This window comes from Ostrinia furnacalis, unplaced genomic scaffold (genome assembly GCF_004193835.3).
Source record: "Ostrinia furnacalis isolate ACB-3 unplaced genomic scaffold, ASM419383v2 OfSCF0912, whole genome shotgun sequence".
Classification (NCBI taxonomy): Eukaryota; Metazoa; Arthropoda; class Insecta; order Lepidoptera; family Crambidae; genus Ostrinia; species Ostrinia furnacalis.
In genome coordinates this window covers 544,900-568,492 of record NW_021131151.1, presented here as the reverse complement: position 1 = coordinate 568,492, position 23,593 = coordinate 544,900, and the positions used below count along the sequence as shown (strand labels likewise).

Here is a 23,593-nt window from a genome sequence, read left to right as displayed (position 1 = left end):
CCTTGTTTGGTTTCGCACGCAGACGCTGCTGCCCGTCTTCTTCACCAGACGGGCAGCAGCGTCTGCGTGCGAAACCAAACAAAAAACTGCGATCGCCAACCCGCCTGCCAAGCGTGGCGATTAGGGCAAAACCCTCCAAAATGGTTGTACACACAATAAAACGGCCCCTAGTCCCCGGCGGCCCCACTATCCCGGACCACGGTAGCGGTCACGGTAACGGTGGGGCAAGGGGTGCGAAGAATCCCCGGGGGATGCCAAGCTACCAACACCGACGACCTCTGGCCCTGGCAACCTTCAACGCTCGCACACTGCGTACAGACGTGAAGCTAGTGGAACTCGAGGAAGAATTGAGCAGGTTACGGTGGGATATCGTAGGATTATGTGAAGTCCGAAGAGAGGGGGAGGACACCATAATCCTCAAATCCGGAAACCTGCTCTATTTCCGGGAGGGCGACCAGCAGTCCCAGGGTGGTGTCGGGTTTATCGTTCACAAGTCCCTTATCAACAACGTGGTACAGATCGAGAGTGTTTCGGCGAGGGTAGCATACCTTATACTCAGAATCACCAAACGGTATTCGCTGAAGGTCATACAGGTATACGCACCGACCACGGAACACCCCGACGACGAAGTGGAGACTATGTATGAGGATATTTCCAGAGCCATACATAGCTCCCGGTCCCATTTTACCGTTGTGATGGGGGACTTCAACGCGAAGCTGGGAATACGAAGCGATAATGAGCTGAAAGTGGGGCAATTTGGGTACGGAGAGAGGAACGCACGTGGCCAACTGCTGGCTGGCTTTATGGAGAGGGAGGGCCTCTTTATGATGAACTCCTTCTTCAGGAAGCCAAAACAGCGAAAGTGGACATGGCTGCATCCCAATGGCGCTACAAAAAATGAGATCGACTTCATCTTGTCGACGAAGAAGCATATATTCAATGATGTCTCTGTGATCAACTCGGTCAAAACAGGAAGCGATCACCGAATGGTAAGAGGCACATTGAATATCAGATAGTATAAGATCCCGCTATACAACGACCTTCACCGAGATGATTATTTGATGAAACATATTTTATATTCAATTTAACATGTCAATAATTATATTGCTTAAGGGTTGCCTAATAAATTTCAGTCCAGGATATGATTAATTAATCATTAAAAATAGATTTTTTTTTAAATATTTCATCGGTTTGACTATTAAACAAACTCCATACCAATCGAAAGTATGAAGCCCATAGAATATGCAAACGTTAGGTTGCCTATTCTTTTCCAGTCATAACTCTCGGGTTGCCAGGTATAAACAGGTAAATTGATAGAGCATTTTGCACCCGTCTGATAATTTAATCAAATTTAAATGAAAATAAAGATTATTTAATTATGAACACGGTGGTATAGGGTTGCCTGCGAAAAATCAGTCCTGAATGACGGTTGTCGAATTTTGTAAAGTGAAATTAAAACTGAAAGGTGACATTTTTCGAGTAGTTGGCAACATTTCGGAAAGACGAGTTGTATGAGGCGTTTGTGTGTCTTGTCAAGAGGTATCGCTTGGGTGAAGAAATTTCTCCAGTGTTGCCATGCTTTGGGAGATTTGGTCCAAAAATTTCGAAAGTGGAAATAACGACTTCCGGTCAAAAATTTGGATGACGCCTCCTGCAAAAGGGTCGTGCAAATGATATTTGACCATTTTCATCTCGATCACCTGGCAACACTGGCAGCTACGGGGAAAAGTATTTTTTTTCGACATGGGTGTCTTTAAAGTTAAGGACGGACAGAAGGAGATATGGCAGAAAAAATCCAAAAATGGGGTTTGGTCGGTTATAGGTACGACCCAGATTATTGGAAAAATCCGGAAATTCAGAAAATCAAGATGGCGACCGAGTGAGCGGTCATTTTGTATAAAGTTTCAGATTTCTGATTTTTCAAATGCATTTTTTGGGCAGTTGGCAACATTTGGGAAAGTCGAGTTGTATAGAGCGATTACGTAGTTTGCTAAGGAGTATCGTTTGGAAAAACAACATTTTCCAGTGTTGCCATACTTTGAAAGATTTGGTCAAAACATGTAAAAAATGGAAATAACGACTTTTGGTCCAAAATTTGGATGACGCCTCCTGCAAATAGGTCAAACTAATGACATTTGACTATTTTTATCTCGATTACCTAGCAACACTGGCAGTTACGGGGCCACAAAATTTTGGGACTTGGGTGGTTTTAAGGAATTGTTTCACGGGATTGGTTTAAGTAAGAAAAATAGTAAAAATGGGTTTCGGCGCGGAAAATGGTCTAGATTAAGCGAAAAATGCAAAAAGTATGGCAACACTGGAAAATGTTGTTTTTCCAAACGATACTCCTCAGCAAACTACGTAATCGCTCTGTACAACTCGACATTCCCAAATGTTGCCAACTGCCCAAAAATGCATTTGAAAAATCAGAAATCTGAAACTTTTTACAAAATGGCCGCTCACTCGGTCGCCATCTTGATTTTCTGAATTTTCGGATTTTTCCCATAATCTGGGTTGTATAACCGACCAAACTCCATTTTTGGATTTTTTCTGCCATATCTCCTTCTGTCCGTCCTTAACTTTAAAGACACCCATGTCGAAAAAAAATACTTTTCCCCGTAGCTGCCAGTGTTGCCAGGTGATCGAGATGAAAATGGTCAAATATCATTTGCACGACCCTTTTGCAGGAGGCGTCATCCAAATTTTTGACCGGAAGTCGTTATTTCCACTTTCGACATTTTTGGACCAACTCTCCCAAAACATGGCAACACTAGAGAAATTTCTTCACCCAAGCGATACCTCTTGACAAGACACACAAACGCCTCATACAACTCGTCTTTCCCAAATGTTGCCAACTACTCGAAAAATGTCACCTTTCAGTTTTAATTTCACTTTACAAAATTCGACAACCGTCATTCAGGACTGATTTTTCGCAGGCAACCCTATACCACCGTGTTCATAATTAAATAATCTTTATTTTCATTTAAATTTGATTAAATTATCAGACCGGTGCAAAATGCTCTATCAATTTACCTGTTTAAACCTGGCAACCCGAGAGTTATGACTGGAAAAGAATAGGCAACCTAACGTTTGCATATTCTATGGGCTTCATACTTTCGATTGGTATGGAGTTTGTTTAATAGTCAAACCGATGAAATATTAAAAAAAAAATCTATTTTTAATGATTAATTAATCATATCCTGGACTGAAATTTATTAGGCAACCCTTAAGCAATATAATTATTGACATGTTAAATTGAATATAAAATATGTTTCATCAAATAAGCATCTCGGTGAAGGTCGTTGTATAGCGGGATCTTAGACTAGAACGATGAAACCTTCTGACAATGGCACCTAAAGCTAAAACTAGCATTTTTTTGCTATTTTGCTTCGAAATGTAGGTATAATAAGGTGCTGTTACATACACGTCAGTCATTCATGTGACATAATGACGTCAGAAATGACTTGAACAGAACAATGTAGTAGGTGCCGCCGTATCAAATTAGACCATTAAACCACGTGGGCTGAGATTTGCCTTTTAGTTAGCACAATCTACTATAGTTACCATGCGACTAGCTAGTTTGAAGAACTGCTTAAAACCGGATTTAAAGAAGACGTACCAATACGGTCTAGACATGTTTAGCACCTACCACACGACAATGTAATACAAATAAATGTTTTTCACGAAGTATCCGAAAATTAGTGTACACGATTTTTGCATAAACTTTTCCATGGATACGCATGAATTTATTTGTTAAACAAACGAGAATCCATTAGATTTTCAATGTGATTGCTATTATCCTACGCAAATAAAGAACTTCAATCCGTTGCCTCCCAGCCAGCGTAGATAATTGTTTATAATCAAACAAACAAAAAAGGGATTTAGCATTTTAAAATTAATCTGAAAATTCGGAAAATTACGAAAATCGTGTCGCATTTCAAAATTATTCGTGTAATTTTTAAGGAAAACTTGTTTTCCTCATCAAAGATATCAAATAAAATTCATGGATTGCATCGCTAAGAAATGCTAAGGCCGAGTTGCACCATCTTACGAACGTCAAAAACCTGTCAAACTCCATACAAAAAACACCGGTTATTGTTATAATTACGGTTATAGTAAGTTGTTGCAACTCAGCCTTAAAAATGCTTTTAATGATTAGCACACCGTTGACGAAATTATTCACACAGTGACATTATACGACTTTTTGTCACATAAAAATTCACATGCCCCATTTAGAATAAGGCACTATTATATTGCTATTAGGTAGTACATAAGTGGGTAAATAACTAAAAATAATGGATGGTCACCGTAAAATCATACGTCAAGACATCTACGTCAGAATTACAATAGGTAATGCTGATCGGTTCCACAACTCATTTGTCGCTTATGAATAAATACCTAAGTAAACCATAGAAATATGTCTTTAGCTAACTCAATGCCAGTGTCTGTCTAGTAGACATTATGGTGCATAAAGAACTAGGTAAGTATCAGGCAAACATGCCACTATTTCTCTTCTTCAAAAGTTTCAAAAGTGATGGTGACAAAGAGCAATTTTTACTGATTTCTTTACGATTTTTATAGAATAGTTACTTTTTCAGTAATTACTATTTCATCATCATCATTTCAGTACCTATATGGCAGTCTATTGCTAGACTTAGTCAAGCCTCATGCAGCTTCAAGCAACACAAAGCAGCTTATTTATTATTTCTTGCTTTTTTCGTCATTACTACACTACGTTTACGTCATAGGTCAACTGGCAGATAATGCCTTATGGCTTTATGTAAGTATTTCGTTTTAGGTACCAATTAATCTGTCAAATCAAACTCCATACAAAAAGCTACCATTAAACTTAGTTACGGTTAAAGTAAGTTAATACAACTCATCCTAAGAATAATATTACGTAAGGTACCTATTCATTAATTATTCCATGAAAAAGGGCTATTTGAAAATAAGTGTCTAATAATAAGCCTATCCAATTGTGCTTACAGTCAACTGTAAGACAATTGAAACGTGACTATTGTAATGAACGTATGAAACTTTGTATCCAAGAAATAATCTTCAGTGATGCAAATAAAGAATCGTGATCAATATGTAGAGGAAATGAATATGTCCTTTTCTTTAGAAAATCAATGAAGCATGCTGATGTTCACTGATAAACTTGACAGTTAACAGTCATTGTAGTTATTGCTAAAGGAAAGATAAAACAACCACAAAGGTTACAGTATCTTTCCCTTTTAAGCTATGCAGTTATGCAATTTTAGTTAGGTAACCTACCTACGCCAAAATAAGTCATCCTACTTAACTAACTTTCCGAAATTTCAGAAGCAAGTGCAAACTGAGAATCGAACACAAGACCCGAGAATCCCGAAATCCTATTGGATGGACTATTAAGAACACAGATCATAAGGTTCGCGGAAAAAAAGTAAGTTCCTGTTAAAACAATAAAAAAGTTTTGTCTGAATTTTCTTAGTTTCAACTTTTTATTACTAAGCTGCTTTTACTTTAGCTTTTAAGCAAGCATATTAATTAACCGACTTCAACAAAGAGGTTCTCAATTCGGTTGGTATGTTTTTTATTACTAAAGTGTCTTTACGTTAGCTTTTATGCATAGGCGTAAGGCGATTCCTTTTTAAAAGTGGCTAGTTTTGGCACGCATTTTACAAGTAGGTAGGTTTCTTTTCCTCATAGAAACAAGCTGTAATTTGTCCATCCTTCGACAGGTTACGTAAACCCGGCCATGCCAAAAACTCGAAGCCGGTTCAGCACAGGTGTCTGCTCTCAGTCTGGGCTACCCTCCCGCGCGCATGCGTAGGGAAGCCTATCAAAAATCCATCGCCATTCAAGCACCGATTGCCTTCGATCTCCTCGATTACATGACAGCCTGGTACCTGCCTCAATCTTCAATCGATTGCCAAGATAACTCATTATGTTTTTTGCACTAAAACGAAGAGGAAAATTTCAGTTAGGTAACATTGTTAGACGCGCAGTGTAAACGCATCGCTGACTCGGTAAAATCACGCCGAAATTAGGCAGTCATTAATCACCAAGCGATCGCACAAGGACGGACGGAGAGTTATTTCAGACTGTAAACATTAACCATTGTTGTTACATAACGCATCAGCTGAGATCGATCAACTCACCATGGCGTTGTTCTCGACGATCCAGTTGACGGAGCATATCTGGTACACGAGGTAGGCGCGGACCAGCTCGCTCGTTTTCTTGCTTTTGAACGCATCCTTGGGGCTGTTGAAGTTGAGGTCTAGTTCGTCTCTCGTTGGGGGCGCGGAGGATAATACGCGGGCGCTCCGCGGCGCGTTCACAGCCAGACGTCGCAGCAGAGCCATCGTCGGAGCTCCGCGTTCACAAACACAACACGCACTCGCCGGCACCCGCTGACAACTGACAACTGGGCTGACGTCCGCTCGATACGGAGCCGGCGCGCGCAGCCGTTCCAATTTTAAAACTGTACGGAGGTGTGTCACCGGTGCGCGCTGCGATTGGACGTCTCGCCGGCCAGCACGCATTGAACGAAACAACACCAAGCACCAAGATCGCAGCGGGTTTTTTTTTTCGCCACATTCACAATGCATGAATGAACCAGCAATGGACAAAAGTTAACGGTCATTTCGACAATGGGATTGAGAAATAGCAAAAATCGATATACCCACGTGGTGCAGGGTAGTCATAACCTCAAAGTAGGGCACTTACATAATCAAACCCGTTCTGTGTATAAGAAAAGCGCAAAAATTACGGGGTTCAAGCACCCGCATTGACCTATAAACGCCGCAGAGCATGCCGTTTTAACAAGCAGTTTATTTCGATAAGGGCTCGGATAAGCATTCTTGTTTGGTCTGAGGAATTTTCTCACACCTGTATTCTAATTTTCTTAATTGCTGACTATTGTAATCTTCGAAGAATACTTCAGCAACAGAACTTCTGTTGGCCTTGTCTCGCATCTCAATAGATTTACAAAAACAATAAGACAAGTGAAAACAAGGTTTAGTTTATAAACTTGCGCGCATTTATTTACATTTTAACTACGAGCCGAGCTACGAGCGACCACCTCGGCTTTGCACGGCTAAATTATTGTTTACTCATAAGCCCTTGTGATTAGGTTCATGTATAAAGTTAAACCGTTCATTGTGGAAAACCTTGGAGGAGGCCTTTGTCCAGCAGTGGACGTCATTTGGCTTTGGCTGAAACGAGCGAACGATAAAGTTAAAACCTCGCCTAGAAGAAATCATTGGGGGAGGCCTATGTTCAGCAGTCATATGGCTGAAATGATGATCAACTGCTATATTGAGGAGTCATAATTACAATACAATTAAGTAACTACTATATGATCAGTTAACTTTAGACGCACCACTTGAAGGTAATGTTAACAGCTTTGTTGTGTTCCGGCATTTAGAGGTAAGATAGCCTGTTTCTTCGTGGTTGAGGATTCCGGGTGAAGCTCGATTCCACCTTCGACCTTATTTATTTATTTATTTATTTATATTAGGAAGACCATGAAGACTTATCATGAAGTCATGAGCGACTGAAGACTATCAATTGAATTTATACTTTTCTTGACTATCCTTTTCAGCTTCTTCATGTAAATATTAAGAAAACCCACAAGGAAGAACCGAAGAACATTGCTTCAAATATTACTTACACGAATAAATAATAAAGGTTTAATACCTACCTAACAAAAAAATTGCATAAAAGGTGAATATACGAAAAGTTTCAACGTTAAAATTTCAAAAAATACCTTCGTGTGCTTTATACAGGGTGGTAAGGACCAGCCGGATATTTTTTTTAAGTTGGTTTGGGGACCTATCTCACGAATTTTCATAACCTGTCAATAAAACCCAACCATTCTTCTTCTTGGCTGAGTGTAGTATCCAGGCAAACTGTGTCGTATACAAAAAAGTTACTATACTTACGGCGGACAGGAAAGTAAAGGTTGAGTTAATACCTATCACGTGAGCTATTGAGTATTTGCCAGTAATTATTTGTTGTAAATGAGGAGATCCGCAGGAGAACCAAAGTAACCGACAAAGCTCGCAGAATTGCTAAAATCAAGTTGCAGTGGGCGGGGCACATAGCTCATAGAGACGATGGCCGTTGGGGCAGGAAAGTTCTCGAGTGGCGACCACGGGCTGGAAGACGTAACGTGGGCAGGCCTCCTACTAGGTGGACCGACGATCTGGTAAAGGTCGCCGGAAGAGCCTGGATGCGGGCAGCGCAGGACCGTTCATTATGGAAAACCTTGGGGGAGGCCTTTGTTCAGCAGTGGACGTCATTTGGCTGAAATGACGACGACGATTTGTTGTAAAATCGCCAAAAATAGGGATATTTTCCGTGTCGTTACAGCAAAACAAATATAAATAATACCTACCTACCTATAGATCAGATATAGTAAACATCAAAAGTAAATAAGAGAAGTTCGTAGATTAATTCCTTACCTAGAATAATCTAGACAAGATGTATGGACTTACCTGAAACAGAAAGTGAGGGTTATATTTAAAGAGCGCTAAGGCTATGGCGCACGAGTGATTTTTTTGTACCTTTTTGTCACCGTGACTTCTTTTTACACTTTTATAAAGAGAAAAAGAGACATATTGTCACGGTGACAAAAATCATCCGTGAACGCGTGACAACAGTGGAGAATAAGGCCCGGTTTCTAAATAGAGATTTCCAGCTTGATTTATTGAATATATGAATTTATTATGAAAGTTCATAATTATTAAGTAAATGCAATAAATTGTTGAGTATTGGTTAAATATTGATATTATTTTACCCTGTAAGTGAGTAAATGTATATTATCACAAATACCTATTTAGATCAGCACCTATTTCAGAAATTTTTGAGGTAAATAACACATTTTTGTGAGGTCATGGAGGTATCATGAGTAGTACATTGAAATATTTATATAAGTCATACTTTCATGATAACTAAATAGTCATTTGGTGTATTCACTATGTACGAAATATTCATCACTGCGGTCTAAATGAAGTCATAAATAGCGAGTACCTAGGTAACTTGTATCGAAGCAGTGAATAAACTCAAAAAAAATATTTTGAACTCTTTTTACTTTTACTATAGGGTACAAAACCAATTGAGGGTTTTTAGGGGGTCGAGTGCAGTCGAATTACAACACTCTGATATTTAAAGATGTTTTGTTCTGCTTAATAAATGAGTCTTTGCGCGAACGAGTGACTTTTTGCACCTTTTTGTCACCGTGACAGTATACATATCTTTCTCCTTTACACTTTTTTTAAAGAGAAAACAAGTCACCCGTGTGCGCATAGCCTAATAATTAACAGAAACCACTAAATATGAATAAAACAAGGGACTTTCATGTATACATAGATATTTTTATTTGAAAAATACTTCGTGTAGCTAACAAACTAATCACAATATGGCATTCTACCGATAAGTTTTTACAAAATCACTTACTGCAAATTAATATAGCAGCGCTCACCGACACACACGACTGTCCACACGCACACACGTATGCGTACATGTACATTATCGCCGTCAATTTAGAATTTGTTATGTTGATCACATTCAAAAGCCTAAAGTAAATCGAAATATTGCTATCTTCGCTCTAACTGCCATTCCTTTTTGCATGGGCAATCTTTGAAAGAACACTTTTAGATTTCAATCAAGTCCGTAAAAAGTTTTTTGTAGATTTTTCAAAACTCACTTAAACCATCAAGACCTATGCCCAAAAACTAGGCAGAATAGTTTATGATCTTTGCCTGCTTACAGAACTTTAAACGCCAATTTGTGACTTTATATTTTTGCTCACATTCAATGTGTGTTATCTTCATTTGTTTTATTTTTATGTCAGTTATAGTAAAAGGTCTATTCGAGATCTTTCGAAGATTGCCTATTTTCTCTCGCCTTAACAATCTACTTTATATTTTCTAATAAATGCCGGTGTTCAACCCATTTTGGGATTTACAAAATACAGTTTTGGCGTTATTAAAAAAAACAACCGTTATATTTTACTTTACAGGTTCAGAAAATAAGCACTGACCTGTACCTCTAGCATGAACAACTTTCGTCTTCGAATCGTTTGCGTATTCGATAAAATTCGATACTCAATCTTTGAATTTAACGATAACGTGACAATTTTGATTCTCAAAATAAGTTTCGTGCAACCACATATCATACTAAGTTCACTTTACGACACGTTCACAATGGCGCTGTTGTAGTTTTCTTACTAAATCTTTTGATGGCGATTCGAGTACGCAAACGATATGAACTCGAAAGTTTTTCGTGCTAACCGTACTGCTTTAGAGACGTTTTAAACCTTACCAGCTTGATTTAAGATTCTTTATCGAAAAATCGCGAATAATTTTTGCTTCACTGATAACGTTAATTATTATTCGTCTCTATGAATAACTTTAAGTAGTATGTCTTTACTTTAATAAATATTTGAAAAATTATCGTATGTTCAGTACAATATTGCATCTATTAAATATGATTAATAAAGAATATTATTATCCTCAAAAATAATAATGTTCTATCCACCCAATCTATGTCTCACCCCTACAATATAATAATAATAAAAATAATTATAATCAAGTAAATAAAATCATTTTCTACTCATGCCTCACATATTGGCAAGGGAAATATTAAGCCGAATGGTTCAATAAAATATGTATGTCGGTGAAAAAGCATCTTTCTTAGGCTAATATTATAATATTTAATATATAGAATGACTAATATAATTCGACCAAATTTAAGACACAGCACACCTAAAGCCGCCCGCTGAATTTCGCGTGAAACAGTTTTTGCAATATCTCAAAGAATTATGTCGCAAATCGTTTTTCTTTCATGTGATAAAACAATCATCGGTCAGCCTTAAAGCCCGTGCGTCTGAGCAAATGGTCGAAAATTATCAATGTATGGTAAAACAAACACATCTAAACATATCTTACAAATACAAATATCTATTACATCTTAAAATAATAATAAAACTTAAAGCTAACTTTTAGATCTAATATGTACAATTTTCGTATTAAAAATGATATTATTGTGATTTTAGTCTATTTTCACGCTACATAAAAATATCGTTTGACGCACATACAACTGTAAGCTTCATACAATGTCGTAATTCCGCTTTTTACGTAAAATGTATAATAACGGAAGATGCACCGAAAATAAACTACACCTATCTTATTGCCAGCGAGTCTATTCAACAGAATATCGGCTACATCTATCTCTCTCACCTACACTAGCATTCAACAACGAGAAAGAGAGACAGTAGGGTCGAATAAAAACGAAATATTTCGCCTAGAAGGCCTAAGTTTCCCATTCGTTATCTAAAACTGCAACATTTATTATTATTTAATAAGGCTAATGATGAGTCTTCAAATATCTGACATTTGACAACAGTTGACACTTAATGACAAGCATGTCAACCAAGGTGTCAAACGTGCAGTCGCTAATTCATGTGTTTTGTGTCGAGTAAACGCAAAAATACACCGAATCCGTGCGCGTAGCATTGACATACACGATACAATAAGTTTAATGTAATATTATTACCACATATCATGGTTATCCAAGCACATAACATTTTTAATGCGAGAGTCTATTATTCTGTTATATTTCTGAAAAAAGATAGATGGGTTTTTTAAAGAAGGAATGAAGACCTTTTAGTGAACTCAAAATAAATGACATCCACAAAGGCGAAATCACGGGCAGAAGCTAGTTAAAAAAATAAGACACTATACACTTGCGTGACGTATTACGTGACGTATTGATTCGGTGTATTTCTGCCTTTAATTTGCTAAGTTCTGTTCTGAGTGAGATCAATCAACTTACAGAATGAGAAACTCGTATTCATTTAAACTAATATGTATTGCAATGACAACTACTTGGTTATATCTACAGAGAAATATCGAATTACACCCCCACTACTCGCTACTCGATATTATGACATAATCTGTAGTTAGGAGTAGTTATTAGAAAATGTGTAAAGAAAGAAATCTTGTAAAGTCCAGTCGCCGAGCAGATAGAATTTCGTACAATGACCCCAGGCTACACATCCTTATCGCTCGTGCGTAATCATATTGCTGTCGCGCTCGCACCCTCACCGCGGCCGCCCGTGAAGCATGGGTAGTTTGGGGTCATTGTACGAAATTATATCTGCTCGGCAAATATAATTTCGTAAATCGGTAAATCGGCTGTAAATGTGATATTTTGACTACTTTTCTGTTAGCTGCCTTGCACAAAATAAATAACCAATTCAAATTCCATTTTTCGCGAAACAACGCAGCTTCGTATTATTTCCTAATTTGTGCATGATTTAAATTTCAATACAGTTACATAAATAATATTATAACGCAACTCTCTGAAAGCTGAGATTCATCTCTATTAATAAATCTATATTTCTTTTTATCTTAAAACGTAATATCCTGCTTTAAATCCGTTTTAATATTAAAAATTAAACACGTCTAAATAATATAACGCAAAATAAGCATGTACTTATGATAAAACGTTCACCTTTTACTTTCGTTTCGAAATCGGTCTCTATTCGCGTATATACAAGGCCCAACTCAAAATGATAACTCCACTTCTGTACAAAAATAAAATAGGACACAAGACATACATAATATGTGTTAATTCTCATTATATACAACGCCTAAGTTACCTAGCTTACCGTATTGGTGTTACCAATTTATTGATAATATACTATTTTAATAAATTTAGTATAAAATTTTACTCCATTCAAAATACAACTTATTCGGCTATCAAAAGAACAGAATGTCTTGTCGCACACATAGATTAGTTCCTCATTATTATGTATTTATAGGCACAAATGAACAATATTGAGTGCCGTAAGCTTCTCACTATGACTACTTACAAGTAGGCGAGGGGTTATAGTCCTACATTAACGCTATCTATGTATAGATACGCCACGTTTGTATATGTTACGGTCAAAGTGATAAATGTGAAAATTATGAATAATCGCCGGTTATTATGAATAATTACCGCATGATTTGGTAAATGTGATTAATATGAGGTCATTTATGTGTGTATAAAACTAAATAGGCAGCTTAGGGGTGGCCCAAGGGCCACCCCCGCCGCACCTTAACCTATTTTTCACTTTAAATCAAAACATTGTGTTATGGGCATCATGGAAAAGTAATATTATGCAAGAAACATTCCAAACTCATTATGCCAAATTATATTAATATATGATATCAAAACGTTCGAAAGTTTGGCTGTAAACGAGCACGTACACAAGATGTTGTTCTCTTTTATGAAATTTGTTAGTACTAAGGTTTAATTTATCAAATTAATAATCATTGTTAATTGTGATTAATTTATCACTTTTACCGCGACTGTCGGTAATTATTCATAATAACCGGTTATTATTAATAATTTTCAATTTATCACATTAACCGTAACATATACACTACACTAGCTACACCTAAGAATGAGACAACTAGTGGTAAAGGCGTCTGGTTCGTAGAGCATTGTCTCTGTCATTATCCCCTTTAAAAGCAGGGTATATACATGAACGATTATTCGGAATATACATTAACAGAGAAATCAACAGTGTAAAATCAACTATATCCACCTCTTTCACAACAGTTTGTCTAATGTCATCTAATGATCGAAGTGGCATATCTATATAATAGATTTTTCTACACACATTTGGGGCAATATTCTTTGGACTTCGTACGAAATGTACAATACGAAAACGTCAAGAAATAGCTCAATATAAGGCAACCAGTTTTTTGTTCTTGACTGTATTTGTTATTACTGGAAATAATGAATTATTCATCTCATTTAGTCCGGCAACTTATTATAATGAGGGTTTTCGCGAATGAAAGATCCGCTAGATGGCGGGATGTGGATGTGGGATCTGACTGCTGCGTGATTGGTGGATTTTGACATACTTATCTGTCAATATCATGTCAAAAATAACCAATCATGCAGCATTTGGACCTCGCGTCTACGTATTGCCATCTGGCGGATTTTTCATTCGCGAAAACCCTCATTACTTATCAATAAAGTATTGAAAAATGTGACATTTCTTCAACCACTTCTAATCACCAGCCGATGTCCGAAAAAGGTGGTAAGGCAAGTTGTATTTGTATACAAAATGCCCTAAAAAGGTCTTCATACCGATGAAGTATAAACATTATGTGTCTGTATTGTTTTTCTTGACGGTTATCATACATTACATTTGGATACGAAGTCTCCAACCAAAGATAAAGACCGTACGTGAACATTGCCAAAAAAATCAATGAATATATTTTAATCTTTAAATATTTATGTTTTCAATACATTTATTAAAAATATTAATTTACCTATTGTTAGACCAACATTGTTACTCAAAATAGTAGACGCGATTCATTCTCACACCAAAAAAAGGGCAATGTCCACAGAACGACAGTAAAGTCAGCAGAAATAATGGATTGTCATGGCCGTATCCAGTAGGCAGTCTGGAAGTCGCTTTGAAGGAGCTAAGTCAGGCTATCTGACTTAAAAATCCGTCTTGCCCCCTCTTAGGCCAGAAGCGGGGTATTACTTGCCCCCTCCTAGGCCAGAAGCGGGGCATGACTTGCCCTCTCCTTGGCCAGAAGCGGGGTATGACTTGACCCCTCCCTGGCCAGAAGCGGGGTATGACTTGCCCCCACCTAGGCCAGAAGCGGGGTATGACTTGCCCCCTCCCGGGCCAGAAGCGGGGTATGACTTGCCCTCTCCTTGGCCAGAAGCGGGGCATGACTTGCCCCCTCCTAGGCCAGAAGCGGGGTATGACTTGCCCCCTCCCGGGCCAGAAGCGGGGTATGACTTGCCCTCTCCTTGGCCAAAAGCGGGGTACGACTTGTCCTCTCCTAGGCCAGAAGCTGGGTACGCCCATGTGGATTTTCATCAATCGATCCTTTCCATCATTTTTATATCTTAATTAATTTTTGACAATAACTGGAAGACGTCTCATAATGACAATTCTCATCTTTTCACGATTTTGTTAACTCCTCGTTTTCAAGTTCAATAAGAACCAATTTAAACAATCAATACTTCAATTTTCTGTTGATGATCCACTAAAATATACCATTATTTCTGTGACTTTACGAACATAATCCGTGCCCTATTTATTGCCTAAGAGACCATCTATCTAAGCGAAACCTAACACGCCTTTAAACTCTTTAACCCTACGAAATTGTCTTTTTTCCACTTAAAACTTTTATAAGTCAAAACCGTTTAGACCGAGTTGCAAAAAAGTGCAAAACAATAACTTTTTTGGCAGTAAAAGTATCACTGCATCCTTCAAATATCTTATAGATGCCAATTTTGTTGCGAGTAATAAAAAAATCCGCGCACACAAACTAAAAGTTCGTCTACATAGATGCAATGAAGAGTCAAGTGTTGACTAATTTAAAAATGAATCATAGCCAACATTTTGATGAATATCTATGACGCTTTACCATGTCTATTTTTCAGTCTACCATTCTGCCTACAGTATTACTTTTAAATAAAATACTATTGTATTATTGCATTACAGGCATCTATCTAGGGTTCACGCTTTGACATGTACTTTAATTTATAAAGGCCTTTAATTAATGCTTTGTTTGTCCGTAAGATATTAAAATACCGCTTAAAGTTTACAAAAACATATAAAGTATAGGGTTGCCAGATGACCGGGAAATCAGAGATTGTATCGAAATGTTGCGTCTCGTCCCGGAATTTTTACTAGTAGAATTGTCCCGGATTTGATAAGTTTCTACCTGGCAAACCCTAATAATGTACGCATTTGTGTTAAAAAATGCGTAGTCGGTTAATGCGCGTATACTAAAGTATAATTCGCAACTTCGTGAAACATTCGACTTATAAAAACATAGACTACAGACGTACCGTTTTCCGAAGGCAAATCTTTAAAACATACTGACTAATATTCCGAGGACTGTGTACATTTCGACGCCATTCAATTATCCCTACTTCTTTCTATACTGGCGGAGTCGCCAGTAGCCTATAATATAGCTATATTAATTTTCAAACACGAACTATTGTCGTAAGCAACATGCCCGCACGATTCATACATTCACACAAACTCGGGAACAGTTGCAGATTTAAAACTGTTCTCGGGAACAGTATTTTCAAATCACTTATTGATTAAATATGTGCATACGAAATGTAATAAGGGTAGACTACACCAATCAACTGATATCGTTTTGTATGAAAATAATGACGTTTCGTAAATAAATACGTAAGTATTTGATTTATAAATAAACTACGTTTTGAAATAAATCATTAACACTACAGTACACGCGCCCCTTTTTTTACACCAATACACGCGTGGCCTACTCTGGTAAGCCAATTTAAAATCACTGTAAATCAGTTTTTAAGCAATTTATAAATAAAATTACTATGTAAATGATAAAAGTGTTTATTAAAGTTCTTTTATAATCAACGTTTATTTATATAACTATTTGGGATAAAACATTATTAACAGATTAAAAAGTTGTAAATTTTTTGGACCAAAATTGCACTCTGAGATCCATATTAGCAGAAACAAAATTACTGAAAAAATATGATTTGTTTTTAATCTGTCATAGTATTCAACACTTTCTACTGCCTGGTACACGGGGTAAACCCATTTTTGCAAGTTTTTCGTTTTTTTTTGCTGAGTGATTTCGGGCTTTTGAGTAGACCCGCAGTTTTGACGGCCAATTTTAGAAAAGTGCGCAGACGCTAGCAACCCAAGCTTCATTGGCTTATTGACAAATTTAGTAAACGAGGCTTTCCTGGAATGCCAGCTCTCTGGCGCGAGTTTTTAAAAAGTTATAGCGTAAAATGTTACCCTGGTCTACTCTAGTAGGCCGCGCGTGTACTCTAGTGTTAATGGGTGACGCGTATATTGCCTTATTATTCATAAAACAATGTCGCTGTATTGACAGATAAAACTAGAAATAAACGTCAAATTCAACGTTAAACAGAAACTCAATAATATCGTCAACAAAAGTCTATGGATTATAATAAAATAAATTACTCCATCTCCAAAATCTGTTCCCGGCAACATAATCTGTTCCCTACTAAAGCCCGGTCTGTGAGCACGTAGAATTTTGTCCAATGACCCCAAGCTACCCATCCTTATCGCTCGCGCGTAATTATGTTACTGTTGCGCTCGCACACCCACTGCGGGCGCCCGTCGCACAGTCGCGACAGCAATATAATTACGCGCGAGCGATAAGGATGGGTAGCTTGGGGTCATTGGACAAAATTCTACGTGCTCACAGACCAGACTATACCATAGACTACCGTTCACAATCACTTTAAAATTTCGACACGAACCTAATATTAGTAGGAAAGAGCGCCACTAGTGTCCGGACCGCCGCCCCGTCGAAGCACTTTCTAGGGAGCGGCCCGCGCCTCGCTAGCTGTGGCCGGTCACCTGGAAGGAGAAAGCACGGGTTATTCGGGAAGAAATACTGTTAATTTAATGCTGAGTCGGTGGATGTAGTGTATGTATATCGATATAGGTACTAACTACGGGAGCAAATTGATAACACGGTGGTCCGCGACTGACTGGTTTATTTAGAAAAGAAACGCAGCGCGTCGACACTCGATACAATATAGATGCGTAGGTATAGCTATAGCATGAATACATCACAGTGGAGTAAAGTCTGTTCGCCGAGAGTTGATAAAAAAAAAATATCAGAGGTTCTAAACTCATTATAAATTGCAGCCCGCTTATTATTTTTGTCGATATAATGAAAAAGTTGGTAGATTATAATTATTATGTCTTTTAAATTTACGGGAATTATTCCGGTTAGGGCATACGTGGGGATACGGATCAAACACGTGGCGTCCATGTGTTGGATAAAAAGTATTTCATTATTATCAACTGGCTTATAGTGTATCCCAATGTTGGGCAAAGCCCTACCCACTGTCATACCATTCATTTCGGTCTTATGTAAAACACACATTGCGGCCCGCCGGCCGGGGCGCTTGACGACAGCTGCGTGCCTCGTACCATGGTACTCAGTGCGCGTTGTGACAAACGAGGCCCGCCATACAGAATGCGATAATTAAGCGACAGTCGCTATTGCAAGACATTTCATAATATTTATCAACTCTCGGCGAACAGACTTTAGGCATGGACGAACAGCATACTAAGGCTTGCTTAACTGAGTCAGTGTCTGAGGTATGTTAGCGACACGGGAGGATATTATGAAGCACATCTGAAGCCTCGCTGACGTTTGACGTATCAAAAATACTCTCGTGCCGCTCCCATAGCTCGGCACTGACTGAGTTATGCGTTCGTTCGTTCGTTTCAGCCAAATGACGTCCACTGCTGGACAAAGGCCTCCCCCAAGGTTTTCCACAATGAACGGTCCTGCGCTGCCCGCATCCAGGCTCTTCCCGCGACCTTCACCAGATCGTCGGTCCACCTAGTAGGAGGCCTGCCCACGCTACGTCTTCCAAGTCTGTTAGATCTAACTAAACATTATTATATTACGAGTGGTCACATGTAGTCGAGCTTCGGTGGGGTTCGATCTCGCGTTCATCGGATGTCAAGTTGGCCAGTCTTACCCCTTCACCATTCGGCTATCGTAGCTTTTAGAATCACCTCCGGGACCGACCGTTGTGGGAATCCGTGGGGGAGACCTTTATCCTTTATTTTATTACATGTTAAAAAAAGTTACGCAAGAATTCGTATCGTTTCTACACACGAACCGTATACGTACATTGCAAATTTTCGTAGCTGGGTCCGACGAAATTTTTGCCTGCAGCAAAGACGGTGAAATTTCTTAGCGTGTACAAGAAGTTGACCCTTAATTTCGAACTCCTATGTTCTTCTGATTAATTTCGTTGCGGGTCCAATGACGGGTTGGGTTTTTATTGGCGGTCAAGCTGTAGCTCCTGGCTACACAGGAGTTGTAGCGGTGGGTTTATTATACCTAGTCGGAGTCGGATCGTTGACGCTGGAGCGCAGCTTGGAGAGCGTGCGGCGCGCGGCAAACTCCCGTCTACCGTCTTCCTCGCTATGCTATGGGAAGTTTAAAGTCTTATATCCCACATGCCTAGTCGGAGTCGGATCGTTGACGCTGGAGCACAGAAGGCTCGCTGGGTTCTCCTTTGACGCCGCGCCGCCGCGATGTTACTTGTAGCGACATCTATCGACACGCCACCACATTCATCATCTAACAAATGGCGCTGAAACCTAACTAATGCCCGTTTTCACCATCAATTCCTAATTTTTAAGTGACCCCTATGGTAACACATAACAGGAATTTTGTTTTCATATGGGTCACTTAAAAATTAGGGATTGATGGTGAAAACGGGCATTAGTCCAACATTATTGTGATCCTTATTGCGATGGATCCTAAAATCCCACATATCTAAAATAGAGGGTCCCAACGCGATACTTTTTATATGAGTTACATATGTACTCACGGCATGTTAAACCAAACTCCCGCTCACCTAGGGTTGCCAGGCGTCCGGCTTTAGCCGGACATGTTTGGCTTTTTAGGAGCTTGTCCGGCCAAATATTGTCTTGTCCGGCCTGTCCGGAGAAATATTGTCTTGTCCGGCCTGTCCGGACAAATATTGTCTTGTCCGGCCTGTCCGGAGAAATATTGTCTTGTCCGGCCTGTCCGGAGAAATATTGTCTTGTCCAGCCTGCAGTTTTAAGTCTCATATCCCACACACCTAGTCGGAGTCGGAGTCGTTGACGCTGGAGCGCAGCTTGGAGAGCGTGCGGCGCGCGGCAAACTCCCGCCTACCGGGCAAACTCCCGCCTACCGTCTTTGGTTTGGCTTTGGTTCCTCGCTATGCTATGGGAACTAATAGGAAGTTTAAAGTCTCATATCCCACACACCTAGTCGGAGTCGGAGTCGTTGACGCTGGAGCGCAGCTTGGAGAGCGTGCGGCGCGCGGCGGGCGTGTCGTCCTCCTCGTCCGAGGAGATGACGATGCGCTGGCGCGGCTTCACGCCCGTCGCCTGCAGTTTAGAGTCTTATATCCCACACACCTAGTCGGAGTCGGATCGTTGACGCTGGAGCACAGAAGGCTCGCTGGGTTCTCCTTTGACGAGTGACGCCGCGCCGCCGCGATGTTACCTGTAGCGACATCTATCGACACGCCACCACATTCATCATCCAACAGATGGCGCTGAAACCTAACTTAGTCCAACATTATTGTGGACCTTGTTGCGATGGATCCTAAAATCCCACATATCTAAAATAGAGGGTCCCAACGCGATACTTTTTATATGAGTTACATATGTACTCACGGCATATTAAACCAAACTCCCGCTCACCTAGGGTTGCCAGGCGTCCGGCTTTAGCCGGACATGTTTGGCTTTTTAGGAGCTTGTCCGGCCAAATATTGTCTTGTCCGGCCTGTCCGGAGAAATATTGTCTTGTCCGGCCTGTCCGGAGAAATATTGTCTTGTCCGGCCTGTCCGGAGAAATATTGTCTTGTCCGGCCTGTCCGGAGAAATATTGTCTTGTCCAGCCTGCAGTTTTAAGTCTCATATCCCACACACCTAGTCGGAGTCGGAGTCGTTGACGCTGGAGCGCAGCTTGAAGAGCGTGCGGCGCGCGGCGGGCGTGTCGTCCTCCTCGTCCGAGGAGATGACGATGCGCTGGCGCGGCTTCACGCCCGTCGCCTGCAGTTTAGAGTCTTATATCCCACATACCTACTCGGAGCCTACACAGGATGACGCTGTGCGAGTCTGCACTACGCCCATGCGGCGAGGAAGTCGAAGAGAGCCGCGATCACGCACTTTGGGAATGTAACCTCTATGACGAAGTTAGACAGAAGATGCTGGATGCGATACGGAGAGCCGAGCAAGGACCTGTTTATCACCAGGACCTCACGAGTAGTCGCAGTAACTGGACCGCGCTGCGCGAGTTCGCGCACTCCTGGCACACGATCAGGCGAAGTTATGAGAAGAAGCGATGACATTTATCAACGATAGCAGCCCGACGCACACAGGTGAAATGTACGTAATTTGTGGCCAAAATTAAAAAAAGCAAAGTTACTCCGATTCTAAATTAGTAACCTAGTATAGGAACAAGACATATGGCGCCATCTATAAATGATATTTAAAAAGTTTAACACTCTTTATCCAGATACCCAAAACATTTGATTTAAACAGTTTTTCTTGTTGAGTAATTTTTATAATTTTTAGCTCTTGTTTAACAACTACGTTTAACTTTTATTTAGTTGATATCTATATATATAAAAGAAAGTCGTGTTAGTTACTTCGCTTATAATTCAAGAACGGCTGAACCGATTTAGCTGAAAATTGTCAGGGAGGTAGTTTAGAGCCAGGAGAAGGACATAGGATACTTTTTATCCCGTTCGAAATAAAAAAAAGTCTGCTTATTTATTGCCATTAAGGCGGAACAAAGTTCGCCGGGTCAGCTAGTTTGGTATAAAACATATGGATTCTATACTTCCAGGTTAGTTTATTATTTCTGTATTACTAAACAGTCTACATTACTTACTATGTTATAGATATATAGGTTTGAATAGAAGTCTATATTTTAAGAGTTTATTTTTTTTAAACAGTGAAAAAGTTCATGATCAAGCGCGATCAACCCGTTTCTTTTACATATTTCGAAAGAACATATCTATGGTTTTCATATGACACCAAAATTAGCTGCGTCAAACTGCGTCACCTAAACAAAATATTGCAAAACTGACAATTTCTATGAATTTTAAAAANCATTGTCCTTTACGGGAATTATTCCGGTTAGGGCATACGTGGGGATACGTATCAAACACGTGACGTCCATGTGTTGGATAAAAAGTATTTCATTATTATCAAGTGGCTTATAGTGTATCCCAATGTTGGGCAAAGCCCTACCCACTGTCATACCATTCATTTCGGTCTTATGTAAAATAAATCTATTACGTTTCACACATTGCGGCCCGCCGGCCGGGGCGCTTGACGACAGCTGCGTGGCTCGTACCATGGTACTCAGTGTGAGTTGTGACAAAGGACGCCCGCCATACAGAATGCGATACTTAAGCGACAGTCGCTATTGCAAGACATTTCATAATATTTATCAACTCTCGGCGAACAGACTTTATACATGGTTTTTTATTTTTTATAGCTTGAAAATATCTTAGACCTCCGTGGTTCTATCAGTCTGGCTCATGTAGCGAAGGCGAGGCTGTTCTTGAATAAAAAAGGAGTATTTTCGAACTGCGAAGTATGGCGTACTCTTAAATTCCAGTTTTGAAAAGTTTCTCGTGATGGTGTTGAGTAGATAGGTTCCAGAAGAAGACGGTGAGGCTGTTGAAGTGTCTTCTTCACAGAGAAAAGTCCAGTCTGCTTACCTCCTCAGTTCCGAAAGTAATAGTGTTGAGCAGACGAGCGCCCGTAGCAGAAGACTAAAAGCTCCCCTTTTAGTCTTCTGCTATACCTCCATACGTTGTGGTTACGTCGTGAGAGACAAGGAAGTGTGCGGCGATTCCGGTGCGGGCTTTCTTGTGAAAAGGGAGACGAGAAAGAAGCCTTTTTCTTTTTAGGGGAGCCTAAAATCTAGCTTTGCTTACCTTCTCAAGGTCCGGAAGCTCCTCCTAATAGTATTGAGCAGGCGCGCCCCCGTAGCGGTAGAATACGAAGGCGGGGGCGTGTACTTGGGCGGCATTCTCGTGAAAAAGGGTTCTTATTGACAGGGACAATGAAGTGTGCCTGTATCTCACTATGGTAGCCTCAAATCTAGCTTTGCTTACCTTCTCAAGATCTGAAAGCTTCTCCTAATAGCGCTCCCGTGGCGCTAGAGTAAGAAGACAGGAGCGTGAATTGAGCGTTGGGTCGGGCGCGATTGTTCTTGTCTTGCCTTTTTCTCTTACATCTTACCTTCTCAAGGTCCGGAAGCTCCTCCTAATAGTATTGAGCAGGCGCGCCCCCGTAGCGGTAGAATACGAAGGCGGGGGCGTGTACTTGGGCGGCGTTCTCGTAAAAAAGGGTTCTTATTGACAGGGACAATGAAGTGTGCCTGTATCCCACTATGGGAGCCTCAAATCTAGCTTTGTTTACCTTCTCAAGGTCCGGAGGCGTGTACTTTGTGGCTAATAGTGACAACAAAGTGTGCTTTCTTCTCTCATAAGGAAACTCTTACCTTCTCAAGGTCCGGAAGCTCCTCCTAATAGTATTGAGCAGGCGCGCCCCCGTAGCGGTAGAATACGAAGGCGGGGGCGTGTACTTGGGCGGCGGGCTGCAGTAGGAAGGCGGCGCGCAACTGTTTAGCTGACTCGTGCACGACCGTTTCTGTCTTCTTGACAGAGACAACTAAATGTGCTAGTATCTAAGGAAACCTGAAATCCAGCTTACCTTCTCAACGTCTGGAAGCTTCTCGTTGTTTTCAGCAGTCTGGCTGAAGTTGCGGCGAAGAAAGAAGAAGAATAGCCCCATCTCGAGAAATATGGTTTTCATGACAGAAAGAAAGTGTGCCTTTTTCTCTTGTAAAGAAACTTACCTCTTTAGGTCCGGAGCAGGCGCGCCATCGTGGCAGTGGAGTAAGAGGATGGGGGTGCTTCTCGAACCACAAAGAGTGCGAGTGAGTTTATCTCTACAGATTAGTGTTGCCGAACTATCGANATTGGCTGCTCAATAACAATT

The 23,593-nt window shown here is 40.0% G+C and overlaps 1 protein-coding gene across 2 annotated transcripts in view; it reads right to left on the bottom strand.

The window, feature by feature from the left end:
- slgA (proline dehydrogenase slgA) overlaps positions 1-6,446 on the bottom strand; it is a 40,720-nt gene extending 34,274 nt beyond the window's left edge. Inside the window, exon 1 of one of the 2 annotated variants that reach the window (XM_028301304.1) lies at positions 6,141-6,446. In XM_028301304.1, coding sequence (XP_028157105.1) covers positions 6,141-6,344 — 204 coding nt within the window. In that variant the 5' untranslated portion in view covers positions 6,345-6,446. The remainder of the gene's footprint in view (positions 1-6,140) is intronic. The other variant, XM_028301305.1, reaches the window with a different exon arrangement.
- Positions 6,447-23,593: the final 17,147 nt, after the last annotated feature.